The sequence below is a fragment of the Chaetura pelagica genome, unplaced genomic scaffold, assembly GCF_000747805.2.
Source record: "Chaetura pelagica isolate M959 unplaced genomic scaffold, ChaPel_1.0 scaffold85, whole genome shotgun sequence".
NCBI classification, from domain to species: Eukaryota; Metazoa; Chordata; class Aves; order Apodiformes; family Apodidae; genus Chaetura; species Chaetura pelagica.
This window is the reverse complement of record NW_009953505.1, coordinates 4,180,203-4,200,060: the sequence shown is the minus strand read 5'-3', so window position 1 is coordinate 4,200,060 and position 19,858 is coordinate 4,180,203. Positions and strand designations below refer to the sequence as shown.

The following is a 19,858-nucleotide window of genomic DNA, read 5'->3' as shown; positions in this document are numbered from 1 at the left end:
CATTCCTGTCGCCCCACTGTGTTTTTTCTGTTTTGTTTTGTGTGTGAGCATCTGTGTATGTGTGCATATGTTTGTTTTTGATAAACCCCATCAGCTCTTCGTTTATGACATACAAACTGGCTTATAGCAATGTTTGTACAACTGGAGACTGAAATGAGCTTTGGCTCTCAGAGATGTGCTGCCTTTTTTTGTTAGAAGAAAGGACTAGATGTAAAGAGAAGGAAGGCTTGGAAGCAGGGTTTCGGAGGTACCAGTGTTTAAATGAGGGATTAATTTTACAATAAATGACTAACGGTTTAACACTAGTGCTTTAAGCTGATTCCCCTCTGGATAGAGTTGTGACAGCTTTAAGATGAAGACAACAAGGAGCTCTGCTCATGGGGATGAGTGCAGGGCTCTGCTTGTCCAGATGTCTCACTGCCGACATGTGCTTTTGGCTGCAGCCCATTTTGGGGGCTCTTTGGATTAGGCCTTGGAGTCTGGCAAAATGCAGCTGTTGTCCAGCCATCGTGGATTTTAAACAATAAAATCTCTGCCAAATGACATTCTGGCCAGGCAGTTTGGGCAGCAACATACCTGAGGAAATCACAGACCAACTCGCTTAGACTACTCTGCGATCGTTTGTCTTGTGTGAACCAGCAGAAAGCCTCTCACGACATGCAGGCTGATGTGTGGCCTCTGGTGTTCTCACCTCTGACAAGGGCCAACCTTAAATACTCATTGAACTCTCCTCCTGGCTGATATGGCATCACTTCTCCTGGTCCATTTCCTTCCCCGCGGTGCACAAAACTGCTGCTGAGTTTTTAGTGACATCACAGAAACAACAAGCTGACTCAGTTTTTGAGTACTGGGGGTGAGATCCAATCTCAAGGGCAAGACATAGGAATAATTCTGTGGCTGCCTGACCTCCCAAGTGCCTCTGTTCTTTAGGCACTCTACTGACCAGATTGCTCCTATACACCTAGAGTTGTGCTTTTGCATGTCCCATGACTGTTGGTAACATGAACAGGCCTGTGTCAAAGAACTAAACACTGCTCCATGTGAGGCTCCTGAGAAGTTCCAACCACTAGTCCACAGCCCCTATTTAACTTGCCTGGGCAAGAGCAAGGCCCTCACAAAAGCAGTTGCAAATGTTGCTGTCTTTTAAACCTCTGAGTCCATGTTTCTGTAGTGTTTTTTAATAATTGCTTAGGGCAGTCGCTTCTGAACATGCAGTGTCAGGGCCGAGGTGGGAAGGGGTCTGGCTGATTGGGTGTTCTGGCAGGGAAAGACTACGTTGCAACCAAGGTTTGTGCTATCTAGCAAGCTTAGTGTAAGCTAAGCTAAGTGTTTCTCACCTGCACACCCCCACAGACCACCACTGCTCTTTGTGAAGCTGCTGGCCTCAAAGTCAGCGTGCTTTTGATGGATCATGCAGGTTCAGCTCTCTGCCTCTTTAGGCAATTAATGTCCTGCTTCCGAGCAGAGTCATCTGACTACTAAAGCAGAGGGTATTTGGAGTGAGCGGAGACTTTCCCACTCCCTTCCACAGCTGAAGGTGGGCCACATGCAGTGCTCCAGGGAGCAAAAATCTTGTGTACATGGGTACCCTCAGCTTCCTGGCTCTGTAGATGGATGGCTCTTTCCTCCTGAGAGTGGAAAGGCCTGTTTCTGTTCCCAGGATTATTTTGTGTATCCCCCGGTGTCACATGCATGTGCAGCCTGTTCTGTCCCCTAGTTGAAGGTGGTTGTAAATACTGAGATGAATGTGCTAGTTTGGATCCATGTATGCTCTGTAAGGAGCCTGTGCACTGAACTGTAAGTACCTGAGTACATCTGGGTGTATTCTAGGTCTTCGTGGCAGCATTATTCAGAAAATGCAGAAAAGAATAACAAAGTCCTTCACCCGAATGAATAAGCAGAGCTAAGGCATTTTCATATGCCTTCCTCTCCTTGCTTCTGCATTTTGCTCTAGTAGTAAATATCTAATATTTTGCAAAGCATCTCAAGTGTTAGCACCCCTCTGGAAACACATTCAGCTGCTGAGCCCCTCCAACTAAGCAGTCTCACACTCATTCCCCTCAGTTTTGTTTTCTAAGAGCAGGACAGGTTTCCTTCTGGGTAGTGTGTCAAGTGGGACATGCATTTCTACAAGGAGGTTGCTAATCAGACATAAGCAAGCTCGTCTGGTATATCAAAGGCTAAAATAAACATGGGGGGAAATGTCATAATGGGAAAGGCTCTTGTGTTTCCCCCTTCTCCAGGCTGCTGCTCTTTGCAGGTAACTGGCCTGTGCTTAACTTCTCCCTTATGTAAAGTAATTACCATCAGCTGCAGGGAAGCGGGGAATCCTCTAACAGCTTTTTCCCCTACTCACATCCCTGGTGGAATAGAAATCTCTAAATAACCTGTTGTATCAGCTATGTGAAAAACTTGTTGTATACGTAGGCAGTTAGTTATAGGAGAGCAAACAGGTGCATGTGGCTGCAGCTAATTTGTCTGCTGGCTGTTCATAAGGAATCTGGGTCATTACACTTGCTATAGCTGGCAGTGGCAGGCATATCAAGTAATCCCTTCACTGTAATAGGATAATTCCTGTGCTGTAGTCGTAGTATCAAAATATGGTTTAAAGGCCTTGAGGCAAACCAAAGCCAGATTTGTTCCTGTTACAGCTGGGACAGGTGCACAGGTGCAGGGAAGGGAAAATCCCATCTTCCATGCAGCACCCATATTGGTCATCCCTCATAGGGAACTGGTCCTTAAAAACTTAAGGCAATATGAGGGTTGGGCAGATCCTCCTTTCACGTCTGCTGTGGAGTTTTGTGGAGTTCACCCACAGTGTCCCACAGTTGTGGGGATACATAAGACAAGGTTGGGCAGCAGTGCCTTCAATGAGAGCTGCAGCTTCCTGCAGCATTGAGAGTGATGAAGGGGCTTATCTTTCAAAGGCAGTACTTGCAGGTATTTCTAGGTCACTTCATCTGTGATTACTTCATTTATAATCAGCAAGTTTTCTCCTGAAAAACGGCAATCAGAGAACAGCAGCTGATGGATTACAGGTTTGCTTCACCTGGCCACATATTTGAAACCTTGCACGGTTTTGAATGCATTTGTCTTTTCTTAAAGCCCATTGTTGCCTAACTGTAGACTCTACCCAGGTGGCAAAAGCCAAGGGGGAAATGAGCCTAGCTGAACTGCTTCTTGAAGAATGGGAAAATCAGAGGCTAAAGGGGGAATGACTGTTAAGCAGTGAGACTTTCAGAGGCTGTGAGCAGCCCCCCTGATATTATCCAATGATTGTGTGAGGTGACTGACAGGCAACAAACCTAGGCAGTCACCTAGAAAATGCTGCGTTTCCCTGTGTAAAGGACATGGTCACACCAAGTGCCTTAGTCTTGCCCATCTACAGGCTGTGTAACACATAGCTGCAGACAATGGGGTAGGCAGACACCTGGGCTCACTGACAGGCGTAGGTGGTGGTCCAGAAGGGATTTATAAAGATGCCCACACCAGTCTTTAGTCACGTGCCACTTGAAATGACCTGTTTCTGCAGGGGTCTGCAGCATGTCCTGGCTCTTTAGGTAGCCCAGAATTCCTGGCTATTACCTGACCTGCACTGAACTCTTATAATAATAGTTTGAAAGAAAATATTTTAAACACCCTTTTGAAAGAAAGGTTAGCTTCATCCATCAGGTAACTCAAAATCAACAGAGTTGAGCAAGAGTTTTAAAATGTCTCAGTTGTGGTTAAATGGAATTAAATATCCCAGTTGTGCCTGCTGCTTCCTCAAAAAATTAAGGTGGGACAGAAACCTTATCCCTTCAGGCTACTAAAAATACTGGATTCTCCTTTTTTCATCTGAACAACAAAATCTTTGCCTGAGTAAGTAGTGCCTGGACTGGCATTTCCCTGCAACTGGAATGGGGGAGTAACTCAAGGTGGTGGTGCTGTGTCCATCAGTAGAAATGAGAGGGAACTGCAGTGGGCAACAGAGGATTTATTCTTGCAAAGGCCAAAAAAGGTTTTATTTACTTCTACATGTGAATATGCCATCTCCCAAACTTCTCACCTGCTCAGGGGGACTTGAATCAAAACCCCTTGGACTTGTTTGTTAGCATAGCTGCATAGCAGGGCTGGAGGACACCCTGACTGCAAGAGCTTTTCAATAGGATTTAAATAACTTACACTAAATTCTTTTCTGGTGGAAATAGGTGAAATATGACCAAATCCTCTGGTGCTAATTTATACTAATAGAGAATTTTGCCCTTGTGCTAAATTTTCAGAGTAAACACCTTGCAGCTGTTTGTGGAAATAAAACAAAAAACCTTGGAAATAAACCAAACCACAAGCGTGTTTCCTGTCTCCAGCCACCACAGTGTAGTACATATTTGCTCTGCAGAGAATATTGTCCTTTTGGCTATGTAGGAATTACTTAAGTGCAGTTTGTTTTCAGTTAAGCTGCCAAGCTTCCATCCTGAAATGTGTGAGGATTTTTTTTTTTAATTATGTATTTTACCCTGCAGCAATGTGATATTTTACTGCAAGTCTTAATTGTTTACTGATTTTTGGAAGACTACAGAAAAATAATAGTTACGTGCCTCAACCCCCTGAACATTTTGTGTAAATCATGTTGATTCATCATTGTAATTTTTATTACTTTAATAAAATTCTGACATCATGCAAATATTATTTCAGATACTTACAAAACAACTTTTAGAATTCTTGAACAGTTTAAGTTGGAACATTTTTTTCAATATCTTTTGAATTAAAATGTGTGCACTGAGTTTTAGAAACAGAGAAATGGTACCCGATTTCTTAAATTTGATGTAGCCCTGATTTCGGCCCTAAAATGTAAATTTATCTATTTATCTGAAGAAAACTTGCTCCCAGCCTCTATTAATATTCATCCTTATTCTGTTGTCCAGGCTTGTGCTTGCACTGCCTGTGCTGGAAGGGGAGGTTGAAGTGCATTGCGATCCAAAGGCTCGGTGACCCTGCTGGAGACACTCCTTTATCTTGGGTGCAGTGTTTTCTGCTGCAGGTCCCTGAGATCCATCCACTGTCACAGGGAGAGTGAGGTTGACCCTGTGCTAGAGCCTGTGAGCTGGGGCTGATGCATGCCTGAGGCAGAGGGCTTTCTGTGTGATCCACGGGCAGAGTCCATGAGGAAGGAGGCAGGGATGAGCCTTTTGAATCGAGGTGATTGTCTTGGATTTGTTGAAATACATTATTCCTAAAAAAGAAGTTGCAGCCAGTAAAGCACACTTATGAAGTAGGTGCAGGGATTTTAATACTTAGAAAGTAACTAATACTCTGAAAAACTCAGCACGTCTCCCTTGTTTCATTGTACAAAAGCTACTGTACGTGATGGTGATGGCCTAGGAGACTTTAAGTGAGTGCTGCAGAAAATAGACTTGCTATTTCTGGAATGCTGCGCTGTTTTCACAAGGTGCTGCTTCAACTGTAGAAGATTTGCCATAGATAACAGCAGGCAAACATGCCCAGCATCCTCAGAAAGAAGCGCCCTTAGCATAGCGGGGATCAAGTTGACAACAGATTTTCAGAAATGGGTTGGCAGCCCATGTGATTAAGAGAGTTTTATGCTTGTCTATCCAAGTCCCTTCTATAAATAGTCAGTGTAAGATTACAACAGCATGCTAACTTTGTGTTGGCCCATATCTTACCTACCACCTTCCTGGAAAACACTCCTACCCTCCAGGCTGATACTTTTTGTGCTTACTTTCACCCTCCTGGTATAATTATTATTTATTAGTATAAAGTGTTGCATACATTTAGATGAAAAGCATATTCCAAATCATGAGGAGCTGAAGTGGGAAGAAGCACACAAGATCCTGAGCATGTGGGTGAGTCCCTGAGGGCACCAGTCATGGCTGGAAGGCAGTGGCAGTGGTGAGCAGTTGCCACCTTTAAATATGAAGAAGATTTTTTTATATATAACCTGCCTGTCTAAAAAGAGCTCTGAGCCTGCAGATTGCTCTGTGAGCCTTGTCTATGTGGAGCCTCACTTATGGCAGGAGGATCTACAAGTGCTGAACCCTGAATCCAGCAGGTCTTTGCATGGCCATGCCAAACAGGTGGTGGGGACGGAGCAGGCTGGGCTGAGCAGCTCTTTTCAAACCATGTACTTTAATGAGCTGTCAGTATGAAAGAGGCTAAATTAAACAGGAGCATAAGCAGGATCATCTCTTTTGTTTTCTGTTCTGTCCCAAGCATGGGCATTTTGTTTCAGTGTACAAAAAAAGTTCTTCCTTCACTTCATTTTTAACTCTTCTCTTTTCTCACACAGAACATGATGATCCATTATCATGATATTGTCAGATTGGCCAGGATACAAGTCACATCCAAACTATCTTGCATGATGAAACTAGATATGTGCTGAAGTCCTGAAATGTTAATACTGGATGTTAGTGCACTATGAGCAGATCAGCACTCACTGCTGTATTACAGGTTTGGGGTTTTTTTCCACCTGATCTCAGGAAAGGTAGGGATTGCACATCAAATTTGAACTCTTTTCTATTGGTTGGTTAAATAATTGTTCTCAATACCTCATTAAGTCAATTACATTGAATGTAAAATACATTCTAGCCACATTATATGGGTAATACATCTTGTGTGTTAAAGGTTTTATGGCAATAAACCATCTTGGCTTCCAAGCTCCAGTTAGCAGGACATGCCTTGTTAGGAAAAATAGGAAGAAAACATCTCTTTTAGCTGACATTGAAGTTCCATCTCACAGGAGTTACAGGAGCTTAAGGGTCTGAGTAGGAGGCACAGAAAAAAGTGCAAGTATTGTTACCTGTTTTTCAATGTAAGTTCTATTAAGAAAATGAAGAAACTTGACTTCTAAATCTGGCTTGCTTTTGTGGGTACCTCTGCTGGTCACAAATCATATGTTGTCTCTCACTGATGTATCCGTTCTGGCAAAAATCTGTCATTTGGGCTGTAGCCATTTCTCACTGTGCAGATAATTGCTGTTTTCAATAGCCCTGAAATGGTGCGAATAGCTCCTGTTTCTCTCACTGGGTTGCTCTAGCCCAGTGCTGTGACTCCATGATGGGAAAGTAGATTATTTACTAAGAGATACCAAAGTATCAAAAGTACCAAAGCTGGTTCCTTAGAGTCATCCAAACTGGCCTTTGAGATATACAAATAAAGTCTGTTGTCTCTGAGCACCATGAGGAAGGTTGGCAGGTACTCTGCTGTGTGGCCTTTCTAGCCTGTAGCCAAAACAAGGTTAGGGTTATGCCACAAACTGCAAAATCTATGTGTGTGGGCAAAAAAAAATGGAAAAAGGTTCTGGTCCTCACCTGGGCTTCAGCCCTGGCACAAGCATGCAGTGTTTTTTGCTTATGGTACCTATGTGTGAAATGAGTGTAGGATAAGTTGTTCACTGTGAGTGGAATTTGGAAAGATAATAAGTATGTGTGTTTGACAGACCACGTGCAGCCTCTCACATGGCTGGGCTGACTCAGATTTCAGCCTTTTGAACAGCTGCCACTTCACTGCTCCGCTAAGGAAGAAGCACATCTCTCACCTAGCTCTTGTGAAGGATTTCAGAGGTTAAAGGGCAAGGTGATATCTTATTTCCATCGGCATCAGCCGTGTGGGGAGCAGTGATAGTGCATCTTAAGACGAAACAGGCTTCTGCGGCTGCAGAGATAGCATCAGTGAAGAGAAGTTCTGGTAGAGCACAATAACCAAAACAGCAGAGTGAAATTTAGAATTGAGCATGAGCAGTCAGTCTGTGAGAGGGATGTCACGTAGCTGATATACCTGTAACAGCTCATTCCAGCTTAGGTACCTTGGAACAGATTGTTCCTCTGAAGCATCTTATAGCTTAATCTAAATCATAGATAGGTTGAAGTCATCACTGACTGAAATAAAGGGAAAGTTTCCTGTGTCATAAATGGCATTTGGATCATGAACTTAGTATCCACTTAACATGGGCTGTTAAAGTCATTTGGAAGCTTTCTTTTATTGTTTTCACTACAAATAGAGAATAAAGTTGACATTTCAGTTACACCAAGAATAAAGATTTTGGGAGTCATGCCATTCAGGTATCATTTTTATGGAGAAACCTCAAGGAAGCTCCACAGGGGGAAGAAGAAGTATTGTTTGTGCTTTTGTGGCTTCTGGTAAATACAGGATTGACAAAGTGGGCCCTGATATGTTTGTTTTCACGCTGAATGCGAGGGGTGTGTATTTTTCACTGTTTGGCTGACTACTTCAGAATTCAGCTTGGTATAGTACACTTAAAAAACTGAGGAGTTCTTTTAAATCACTGTATCTTTTAAAAAGGTATGAAATAGATGTTTTGATTAATTTGAAAAATAATAGTTGCAGTAGCTAGGCTCTGGAAATGCCAGGAGAAAAATCTTCAATTATCTTTCTACTAATTTAAGCTAGTATAGTGATTTGATTCTTTTCCTGAATAACTCAATAATATCTCTGTAGATATCCTCAAATTACAGAATTTACTCCTTGGTTAAACCCACACATGGAAATTTCAGATGCTCAAAAGAGTATTTTTAGGAAACAATGTGAACTTAGTTCACTAGAGAGTTAAAATGGCAGTGCTATCTAAATAAATGTCAGTATTAGCCTTGCTTCTACACAAGTGGAGCTGGGCTGCTGGCTGACCAGGATATTCCCATCTTTCGGAACTCAGTTCACAGTTACTTCTTTTCAAACACAGATGATGGCTTTTTTTCCTGTCAAACTGGAAAGATGTTACTTTGTGGAGTTTTTACAAGTGTTAGTCATAGATTGACTTTTAGGGGAACACAGAGAAGGATGAGAAGGCTCTACATCACTGACTTCTAAATCATATTAGAAATTACATTGACTTAAGTTCTGAGTTTTGCATAATTCTATTACAAGGAATTTTCAAAGAATCACTATTTGAATGCTTAGCATTTTTTTAAAAGTACATCCATTTAATAGCCAGAAAAATCAGTGAACCATTAAAAACTGAAGTCCAAAAATACCTCTCTTACATAAATCCCTACACCTGAGGGTATAACCGATCTGCATTTTTTTTCAATGTAACAAAACTTGCATTTCATTCCTGTCTTGTAACAATGGAGCAGTAATTGAGAGGATCAAAAGCATGCTTTCCACAATAATTTTTTGCTACTGCTGGTCTTTATCCTGAGGCTTTAGAAGGTTCTGATTGAATCAATGACTTTGATTTTTTCCACTTTGTTTCAAAGGAAGAAATTTTTTTAAATTATTTATTTTTTTAAATATAGCTTATCAGATAAATTCCATTAAGGTATGAGAGACTGCTTATTAGAGTTCAGATGATAGATATGCTTAAAAGGCAGTGTGTCAAAAGTCAGATTTCTTTAAAATAACTGATTTATGTTACTGCATTTTTTGGTTCTAAAACCAAGTTCAATTTGCTTGACCCTCCTGGCATTAATAAACCCACTACACCTTCATTTCATAGAATCATAGAAAAGTTTTATTTGGAAGGGACCTTAAAGGTCATCTAGTTCAAACCCCCTTGCATGGGCAGAGACACATCCTGCTAGAGCAGATTTCTTAGAGCACCATCCAACCTGGCCTTGAAAGCTTCCAGGGATGGAGCTTCCACAACTTTCCTGGGCAGCCTGTGCTAGTGTCTCACCACCCTCACACTAAAGAATTTCCTCCTAATATCTAACCTATATCTCCCCTCCTTCAGTTTTGATCCATTACCCCTTGTCCTCTCACTACCAGCCCGTGTAAGAAGCCCCTCCCCTGCTTTCCCCTTTCAAGTACTGGAAGGTGCTCTAAGGTCTCCCCAAAGCCTTCTCTTCTCCAGGCTGAACAGCCCCAACTCTCTTAGCCTGTCCTTGTAGGAGAGGTGCTCTAGCCCTCAGATCATCTTCATGGCCCTCCTCTGGACTGCCTCCAGGAGTTCCATGTCCTTATGTTGGGGGCTCCAGAGCTGGACACAGTAGTCCAGGTGGGGTCTTACGAGAACTCAGTGAAGGAGGAGAATCACCTCCCCTGACCTGCTGGCCATGCTTCATTTGATGCAGCTGAGGGCACAGTTGGCTTTCTGGGCTGTAGGAGCACATTGCCAGCTCACGTTAAGCTTCTCGTCCACCATCACTCCTAAGTCCTCCTCTGGACTATTTTGGATCCATTCTCCACCCAGCCTGTATTTGTGCCTGGGGTTGCCCTGACCTAGGTGCTGGACCTTGCACTTGACCTTGTTAAACTTCATACAGTTTGCTCAAGCCCACTTCTCAAGCCTGTCAAGGTGCCTCTGAATGGCATCCCTTCTCTCCAGCATGTCAACCTCACCACACACTTTGGTGTCATCAGTGAGCACTGGTCCAAATAGTGACTTTTGGGGAACACCACTCACCACAGGTCTCCATCTGGACATCGAGGTGTTGATCACCACTCTTTGAGTGGGACCATCCAGCCAGTTCCTTGCCCAAGGAGTGGTCCATCCATCAAATCTGTACTGTTCCAGTTTTGATACAAGTGTGTTGTGCAGGACAGTGCTGAAGACTTTGCACAGGTCCAGGTAGATGACATCGGTTGCTCTTCCTTTTCCCACTGATGCCAAGACCTCATTGCAGAAGGCCACCAGATTACTTAGACAGGATTTGCCCTTGGTGAAGCTGTGTTGGCTGTACCCAGTCACCCCTTTGTTTTCTATGTGCCTTAGCAGAGCCTTCAGGAGGATCTGCTCCATGATCTTGCCAGACCCAGAGGTGATACTGACTGGTCTATAGTTCCCTGGGTCTTCCTTTTTTCCCTTTTTTTGGGGGAGTTATGTTTCTCCTTTTCCAGTCAGTGGGAATTTCTCCAGACTGCCAAGACTTTACAAATGCTATGGACAGAGGCTTTGCAGTTTCATCAGCCAGTTCCTTCAGGAGCTGTGGATGAATCCTGTCAGGTCCCATGGACTTGTGCACCTTCAGGTCCTTTAGATGGTCACAAACCTGCTCTTCTTTTCACAGTCCATGTCTGCTTACCTACGTGACAAAATTTTTGCTTATTTTAATTTGAGAGGTTCCTGTGCTTACAAATAAAGATGTAGAAAATGTACAAATAGGAATGATCAGCTAGAGTTGCCTACATGGAAACACTAGATGCTGGACCTACAGGGAAGTCGGTAGGGACAGGCATTTCAATATGATTTTAGGAATGTTACAGCAGTGTCACATGAAAGGGCTTTTTGTCACTGTTGTTGTTACTGGATTCAAATATAAGTATGTCCCTGATTTAACCTTTGTGGTAGAGGCCATGAATGAGCTTCACACAGGTGCACTGGTCATCATTCCTGGTATCTGCTTAAGTTTCTGTGCCAATTGCTGTTAGGGAATCTATGAAATTGTGTCCCTGGTAACGTATCAGGCACTGGTGAATTGGTGAATTCCCTGTTCAATTAAAGTGGCAAGATGCTTGCTGTTCACCTGGCTCCTGTTGCTGTCCACATGGCATGTGTCATTGTTAAATTGGACCAAAACTCCCTACTTTAATCTCCACACTCCTGGACACCCCTTCTGCTTAGGAATGATCAAATAACTTCAGGTTTGAGTTCTTTGTTCTGAAACTCCTTCTTCTTTCTCTCTTCCCTGAAGAGGCAGGTGATGAAAGACAAGAGGAAGACACAGTTTAAGACAAATGAAGCTGAGAAATTATTTTTAAAACTCAGGCTCCCAGCCAGAAAGGGGAGGCAAGGCCAACCAGGGCTCTCCCCAGCAGGTAGAGATCCTCACAGCTCCTTACAGATCAGTGAAAGTGTGTCCCGTTAATGTAGGCCAATCTCAGAGCTTATCCTTTCCTCCCCCCAGCTGTCAGGATTTCCTAAGTAATTTCCCGAGTAATCCAGCCTCAGGCATCAAGGAGAAGGGGGTTGGGAATCAGCCAGGCTCTAAGAGAGTGGCAAGAAGGTTTATGACCTTCTTTGAAGGTTTTCTCTGCTCACTCTTGTTTTCTTTCATATCTCTCTCATTTGTTTTGTGACTTTCACTGTGTAAGGTCCGTTTCTTCTCCCAGCAAAGTTGTGAGGGGTTTGTCATCCATTCCAGTGGGACCACAAATAAACTATAATCAAAAAGCTGCTCTCTTCAGCCTTTCTTTGCCAAGTTGGTCCTGCCAAGTTTAGTTTAACTTTTTTTTTGTTTTCTTAGAGAAAATAATAAATAAATACATTTGACTAAAAGCCAGACTGATTCATTCAACCAAAAGGAAATGGTTCATTTGGAGGCACCTCTAGGGAAAACAAATAGAAAATCTGCATTTAAAAATGAGGAGTAAAGGTGCTGATGGGTCCTGGTTTTAATCCAGAAATTCATTTTTTAAGGTATACCAGGGTGTAGGAGACCCAGGTTCAGTTCTGGGAGAATCTGAAGCCATGTCTTTGCAAGGGAGAGCCTGACCTGCAACCAGCTCCTAGCAAGCTCTAAAGGAGGAGTGTCCTCCCCTCAGACCTTCACATTCATTCAGTTTGGCTCCATATAAATACACATTTGTCAGGGCAAGGCTCAGAAACTAGGGATATCCTGTTTGGGTGAGTGAGCTGACCATCATGCTAGAGAAACCCTCATTTCTGCCTCAATAATGTTTCAAGTAATTAATGTCATGCAGAACAGTTAGATCAGGAGGGGTTGAAGGAATCACATCTCCACCATCAGTAACCTTGGACTGCAAACTACTTGAAACCTCCTTAGAAAAGATCTGTGTCTTCCAGGAGGGAGCCTGACCTGCCCCCCATGGATTGCTTTGGATTATCCAGTAGCCCCTACACAACCAGAGCCACAGACCAGCATAGCTGTGCTCCTGTCACACAACAGGATCTTACTTCAATGCTTGTGGCTGGTGTGCAGGGAGAGAGAGAGGCGGAGCAGCCTCTGCTTGTGTCACATTTAGTACATGGTTTCTCTCTAGCAAGGTCTAGTTGCATCTTATATTTGTCCTTGGTCTGAATAACTTCTAGAAATGGCTCTTAATCCTGAATAGAAGCCCCTTCTGACCAAGGTGGGTATGCAGTTATCCCTTTGTCAGGCATGTGTCTCCTCTCACTTTATGGAGAGACTACAGAAGGTGCAGTGTTTTCTCTTAAGACTTCAGTACAAAAGACAGATACAAATTAACAAAATGGAGACTGCTATATTTCCAATATTGGTGTCCATGTACTTGGGCTGTAAAAGACTCCGCGAGGACAGTCCTTAACAGATTTTGTGTCAGAACCAGATTACTGAATTACCTTCATTGTCCCTCTCATCTCTCACTGAAATGTGGTCAAACAAATTGCCCTTTGGCAGTGGGTGTAGGAAATTGCCGCCTGGTTCTTACTCACAAGCAATTGTCTGATTTGCTTTCCTTTATTGCCTTTATTTCCTTTTGCAGGGAAGGCTGCTTCTCCCCCATCAGCCCAGAGGCATGTCCCCTCGTGCAGTCTTTCATCTGCCATGACCGCACATTCATCCTGGACGGCCACGTGCAGCTGAAGACGGGTCTGCAAACCCAGGAGCGACACCTGTTCCTCTTCACAGACCTCCTGGTTGTTGCCAAGTCCAAGTGAGTATGGCACCTCAGGCACTGCTCCTACAGAGCAGCCTTTTTTTCTCATCAGAGCATTAAATGCATTTCCATAATGCTTTTTTTGGCAGCAAATCTTTCTTAAATCATAAATAAGCTTCTAATTTGGTCAATGACAGTTAGACACTTGACCTCTTCAGGCACCTTTGAAAACCCCTTTAGCCACAGAGGAATTCCAGGAAGTATCAGATGTTCTTGAATATATTGCTTGTGTTGTATCATCTTCCCTGCTTTGGGAGTGCAGTGTCATAGAAAGGACTCATCAGTGTTAACCGAGATTGCCAAATCCACCACTAAACCATGTCCCTAAGCACCACATCTACGTGTCTTTTTAATACCCTCAGGAATGGTGACTCCATCACCTCGCTGGGCAGCCTGTTCCAGTGCCTGACAACCCTTTCAGTGAAGACATTTTTCCTAATATCCAATATAAATCTCCTTTGGCACAACTTGAGGCTTTTTCCTCTTGTTCTAGGACTTGTTACTAGGAAGAAAAAAACAACCCCCACCTCATTACAACCTCTTTTCAGGTAGTCGTAGAGAGCAATAAGGTCTCACCTCAGCCTCCTCTTCTCTAGACTAAGCAACCACGGTTCCTGCAGCTGCTCCTCAAAAGACTTGTTATCCAGATCCTTCACAAGCTTTGTTGCCCTTCTCTGGACATGCTCAAGCACCTTCTTGAAGTCAGGTCCCCAAAACTGAACACAGGATTTGAGATGCAGCCTCACCAGTGCCAATACAGGGTGACAATCACCTCTCTACTCCTGCTGGTCACACTATTTTAAATGCAGGCCAGGATGCCATTGGCTTTTTTGGCCACCTGCTGGCTCATACTCAGCACCCCCAGATCCTTTTCTGCTGGGCAGCTTTCCTGCCACTCTTCCCCAAGCCTGTAGCATTGCCTGGGGTTGTTGTGACCCAAGTGCAGGACCCAGTACTTGGCCTTGTTCAACCTCATACAATTAACCTCAGCCCATCTATCCAGCCTGTTCAGGTCCATCTGTAGAGCTCTGCTACCCTCAAGCAGATCAACACTCCCACCCAACATGGTGTTGTCTGCAAACTCATCAAGGGTGCACTTGATCCCCTCATCCAAATCGCTCTTAAAGATATGAAAGAGAACCAACCTCAATAGTACAGAGAACCAGCCCTGGGGAACACCAGTGCAACCAGTCACCAACTGGATTTAACTCCTAGACTGTTTCTTTTCTATAGTGTTTTATTTCCAACAGGCATCTGGTCCCCAGTGAGAACAAGGGCTGGTGGTCATGAAAATTCTTCCAGGTGCTTATAGAATATTTCGTCTGCCTCTTCATCCTGGTTGGGTGGTTTATAACAGACTCCCACCACGATATCTGCCTTGTGGGCCTTCCCCCTGATTCCTACTCATAAACACTCAACCCTACTATCACCATCATTAAGCTCTAGGTAATCAAAGCACTCTCTAGTGTACAGAGCCACCCCACCACCTCTTCTGCCTTGCCTATCTCTTCTGAAGAGTTTCTAGCCATCTATTGCAGCACTCCAGCTGTGTAAGTCATTCCACCATGTTTCCAAAATGGCAACTGTATCATAGTTTTCCTGGTGCATGAAGGCTTTCAACTCCTCTGTTCGTTGCCAATGCTGCATGCATTGGTGTTGATGCACCTCACTTGGGTTGTAGAACCCATGACCTTTCTGAGGGATGAAGCCAGAATTCCTACCTGATCATTCTCAGGTGCTTCCATGGTTCCTAACCCATCAATAGCCCTTGTGTCTTTGCTGGCACATGGATCTCTACCTCCTGCCTCCAGTGAGATGGCAGGCTGAAGGACCTCACTAGCATAGCAGCCCACAAACATTGGCATGCCACCCCCAGGCTTGGCTCTAGCAAGCCTCGTTTCATCCCCTCCCCCCTTCATATTTAGTTTAAAGCTCTATCAATGAGCCCTGCTAATTCCTGTGCTAAAATCCTTTTCCCACTTTAAGACAGGCATGCCCCATGTGTCACCAGCAGGCCTGACATGTAAACTGCCCCATGATCAAAAATTGCAAAAAACTGTCAGTGACACGAGGCTTGGTGCCAGGTATTGATCTGTTGGTTAATCCTGTTTCTTCCCTCATCATTCCCTGCAGCTGGAGTGATAGAGGAGAACAGTACTTGTGCTCCTGATCCCTTAACTAGTTGACCCAAGGCCCTAAAGTCTCTCTTGATTGCCTTCAGACTTCTTGTAGCAACTTCATTGCTGCCTACCTGAAAAACCAGTAACGGGTAATAATCTGAGGGCCATATCAGGGTAGGAAGCTTTCTCTACAGATCTTTAACCTGGGCCCCAGGGAGGCAGTGTCTCCTCTCAGCAGTGTTGAGCCTTCTGTTCCCTTCAGAAGGGAGTTTCCTAAGGAGGCAGTTTTGATGAGCCTCTGGGCTGAATGAACCCTCATCCTCCCCATTGCTCAGTGCCACTTGCAGAGCTGCATACCTGTTCTGTGGGGGCATCTGGAAGGTTGGGTGAGTCACAGGGAGACGCCTTGTTGTCATTGCCCCCTGCCCCTTAAGTCCCTGCGGTCAGCCAGGCAGAGAGAGGGAAGGGAGTCCCCCGGATCATGTGTCCTTTCTGCCTGTTAAGCCTGTTCCATCTCCAGTCCTACGGGATGGGTGTAACGTGGGTGGCTGTGTCACAGAGGTGCTACAGGTCTTGATGCTTACCTGGAAGCTGTTTTGAAACACAGCAACGGTGAGTAGCTGTATGAAAACAGAGATTGCAGGTGGCACCGCAGGGTCCATCTCTGCGTGTCATGCTGTGCCAGGAGAAGTGTGGGGAAGGGGAAGGAAAAAGGAAGCGATGCTAAGCAGTCTGAATAGTGTCCGTGTGTAATCAGGCTTGCTGCTCAGCTCTCATTATTCACTCTACCATTCACAATTAAATCAGATTTACAAGCTGTGTTTAGCTTGCCAGCTTTGTGCAGCATTTGTGGTTTAAGGCAATTTTAGAGGGTGCTTTCACTTGTTGTTATGGGGAAATAATAATAAAAAGCTGTGATGTGGCTTCATTCTCTGTTAGGCACTGTGTTTGTGGTTTGCACAGGGTGGGTAATCTACATGTGAATCCTGGGCTTTTGCAATGTGTCTCTTTGCTTAAGCAATTGTTTCAGAGGCTGCTGGGAAAGCCAGAATAAATCTGTGTTTTTTGTAGAAATCTGAGCTGTGCCTATTTGAATCAAACATAGTAAATGTAACTCCCCCCAGCTGAACTCCTTCACTTGATGTACTGTGACAATACAGAGGAGATCTTACCCAAAACATGTTCCACTACAGGTGGGTGGTGAACATAAGGATACTTAGGGGAAACCTTCCTATTGCGCCAGCAGTAGCAGTAAAAGAATTGTTACTTTATTTATGTCTGTTTGTATAATTAAAGTTTTCAAGTCACAGTCTCACTAGCTGAGGCCTAAGCTCCTAAACTGTAGAAGACTAAAGTCAGGTGAGATGAATCCCTCCCTCCATGCTCAGCATGCTGAGCAGAAGTGACCGTTACAACTCCAGGCTGAGCCACATGTTACTGCAGGTTTGGCTGGATCCCAGTGGGACTATTTGCATAGCAAAGCACTACGCTGTGTAACCACGCCAAGATCTGATCCACAGGGAGTAGTAACAGCTCTTACAGCATTTGATTTAGTGTGGTGAAGAGTCTGCAATGTTTGAAGAAGGTGGAACAGAACAAACTGTGCTTCTGTCTTTGCTAGAAATGGTAAAAATAGTATTTTGAGTGATATTACTTTGTGTATTTTGAAGAACTAATTGGGATGTTCTCTCTACAGTTGCTCTGTCAGCAATTAAAGCATCAGAGCTGTCACTAATGAATGCTACTTAAAAATCAGCATTTTTAAAGATAACTCTCACTAAAATACCATTGCTGATTCCTACAGGGAAAACCTAAGCAGTGTATATTGCTGTGCAGCTGTGACTATTGATTGTTATTCACTTTTTAATAGCTGATGCACAGTGGAGACAGCAGGTCACCAGGACAGAAATACTGATACAGTTGTATCTGACTTAACTTTAGAATTATTCCTTGTGAAGGTGCTAACAATTTACTGTGTTTTTTGTGTTAAATAGTTTTTCAGCTTGGGGCATATGAGCACCTGAGATATCTTATGGACAGCTTGGCACTGAACGGGTGTTAGCTCACCTGCAGGCAGCCAGTCACTGTACAAAAGGAGCTCATGTGTAATTAGCCTTTGGATGATCATTAAATGGATACAGGTTTTTCCTAAAGAGAGCAACAAGTATTGTGTCCTTTGAGCTTGCAGAGTGAACTCCCATACAGCACCGATATCCTGCTTAAAGACAGCAAATTTGTATTGCTTGCCTGGAGATTGAGGTGGGGTCAGTCCTCTCCACAACCTGTCTGTGACTTTGGACAAGGTGCCTGTGTGTTTGGTTTTTTGCTGCTTTCTAATCAATTTTGAAATGTAGACTGCTTTCTTTCCAGATCATTCATTAGCCCAGCTTATAAAAAATTATATTCATGCTGTGCTTCTTTCTCTGCTGCCCTGTGCTTTACTGCCTTCCTGTGAGGATTAAGTAATAAATTAATTGATTCAAAGCTTTTCTCACTAGTGTTAAGTATGTAACATGTACCGGTTTTTACATATTGATTATATTTCTTACAGATCACATGTGTTTTTATTTGGCAGAGTAAATATTTCAAGAATCTATCAGTTCAAGGATCAAGGTTTCTCACATAAGTTTTCTGTGTGGGTGGCACAGAGAAATGGCTTCCTCTTGCTCCTTTCTATTACATAAATGCATATATACACATGCATTTTAAGGTTATTTTCCCAGTGTAGCTAGACACAGAAATTAATGGTTGGTTACATACATGGAATTACAGTAGCAATCCTACAGTAGATCCATTAATTCTTTTGTCAGAGGGTTCTATTAAGGAGATTAGCAAATCTAGTGAGTAGTTAATCTTCCGTTAATGGCCACAAGGAATCCAATTGCCACTTACAGAAAGCAAAAGGAACTGCATTTACTCATCAGAAGTGGGGCAATTTGGGGTGTGTCAGTACCTACATCATTGATGTTAATGGTGACATGTTCATTCCTAAAGGTAATATTTTGGCACTTAAATAGAAGACCCACATTTCATAAATGTTGAGAACCCATGGATTGCATAGAGGACATGGCAGTTATGGATAAAATTATACTTCAGGCTCTTTAGATGTTAATGCAGGCTACTGTTTCATCACCTCTGGAAACCAGGGAATTCAAGGAAACTTGAATACTGATAGTAGCTTAGAGCTGTGACTAGGCATGGCAAACAGGGTAAGAATATACATCAAGCATGTTTGGAGAACATCTTCGTGCTTCTGCCAACACCCTGCTGACACCCGCTGCTGGCGCTGTGGGGGTCTGGCTTTATGAACTGTAAATGCTTAGAAAGTGAAATAGCATGTAGAGAGTTCACTGTACTGGGTAATGAGAAAAAGAAATTGAAGAGAAAGAGAAGGTCAACAGATGGATTTGGTCAAGTCAGACCAGGCATCCATTTATTAACATCTGCATTAGAATTCATAAGTGTATTTTTTTGTAGATCTACAGCTTTGCAGTTCATTCAGTGGTCAGTCAGTTACAGTTATTTCTGTATTCTTGTCAGATCTTACCTATTGAGTCACAAACTGATACATTGAAGAGCATTTTGCAATGTTCTTCCATATTTTAAATTTCTCTTTGACAGGGTAACAAAATGTAGTAGAGAGAAGTAAAATGTACAATTGACTAGGAAACACTGTGGTATAGTTTAAAAATATACGAACTTCAGATGGTATTATACAGTATTTTATGGTGATCTAATTGAAGTGCACCTTTTTGCCAGGTGTAATATGCACTGCTGGTCTTTTCTTGCCCACCACTGTAAAGGCTGCTGGGTTATTAGTGGTGCTCTATGCCACTGCACCTGTTATCACAATGTCAGCTGGAAACCTCAGAGCTGTCAGGGTTCATCTCAGAGCTGTCAGCTGCAAGTTCATCTATGTCCTCTCTAAAGCTGCAAGGTTCAAGTTCTTGCATGTTTCAGACTGCATTAGTTCAGCCTGCCCTAAATCAAACACCTTGTAAATGAGTAGGCAGTCCATGTGTACCAGAGCTCTGAGAAACTGCTTACCTGGCCTATTTATTTATAGAACGATAATCACCAAGATGCCTGGCATTGCTCCCACCCATGTTTGCAGTACAGTGTTGAGCTGACTTGCTCGTGCTTGCAGTCCTTGGCATAGAAGGGCAAAACGTTTTTAGGGAGGGAACACTTTTCCTCCAGCCTTT

General features: G+C 43.4%; 1 protein-coding gene across 1 annotated transcript in view; it reads left to right on the top strand.

Annotated features, from left to right (window-relative positions):
- ARHGAP20 (Rho GTPase activating protein 20) overlaps positions 1 to 19,858 on the top strand; it is a 55,169-nt gene that overhangs the window by 7,055 nt on the left and 28,256 nt on the right. The window contains exon 2 of the mRNA XM_009999397.1: positions 13,360 to 13,530. Coding sequence (XP_009997699.1) covers positions 13,360 to 13,530 — 171 coding nt within the window. The remainder of the gene's footprint in view (positions 1 to 13,359; positions 13,531 to 19,858) is intronic.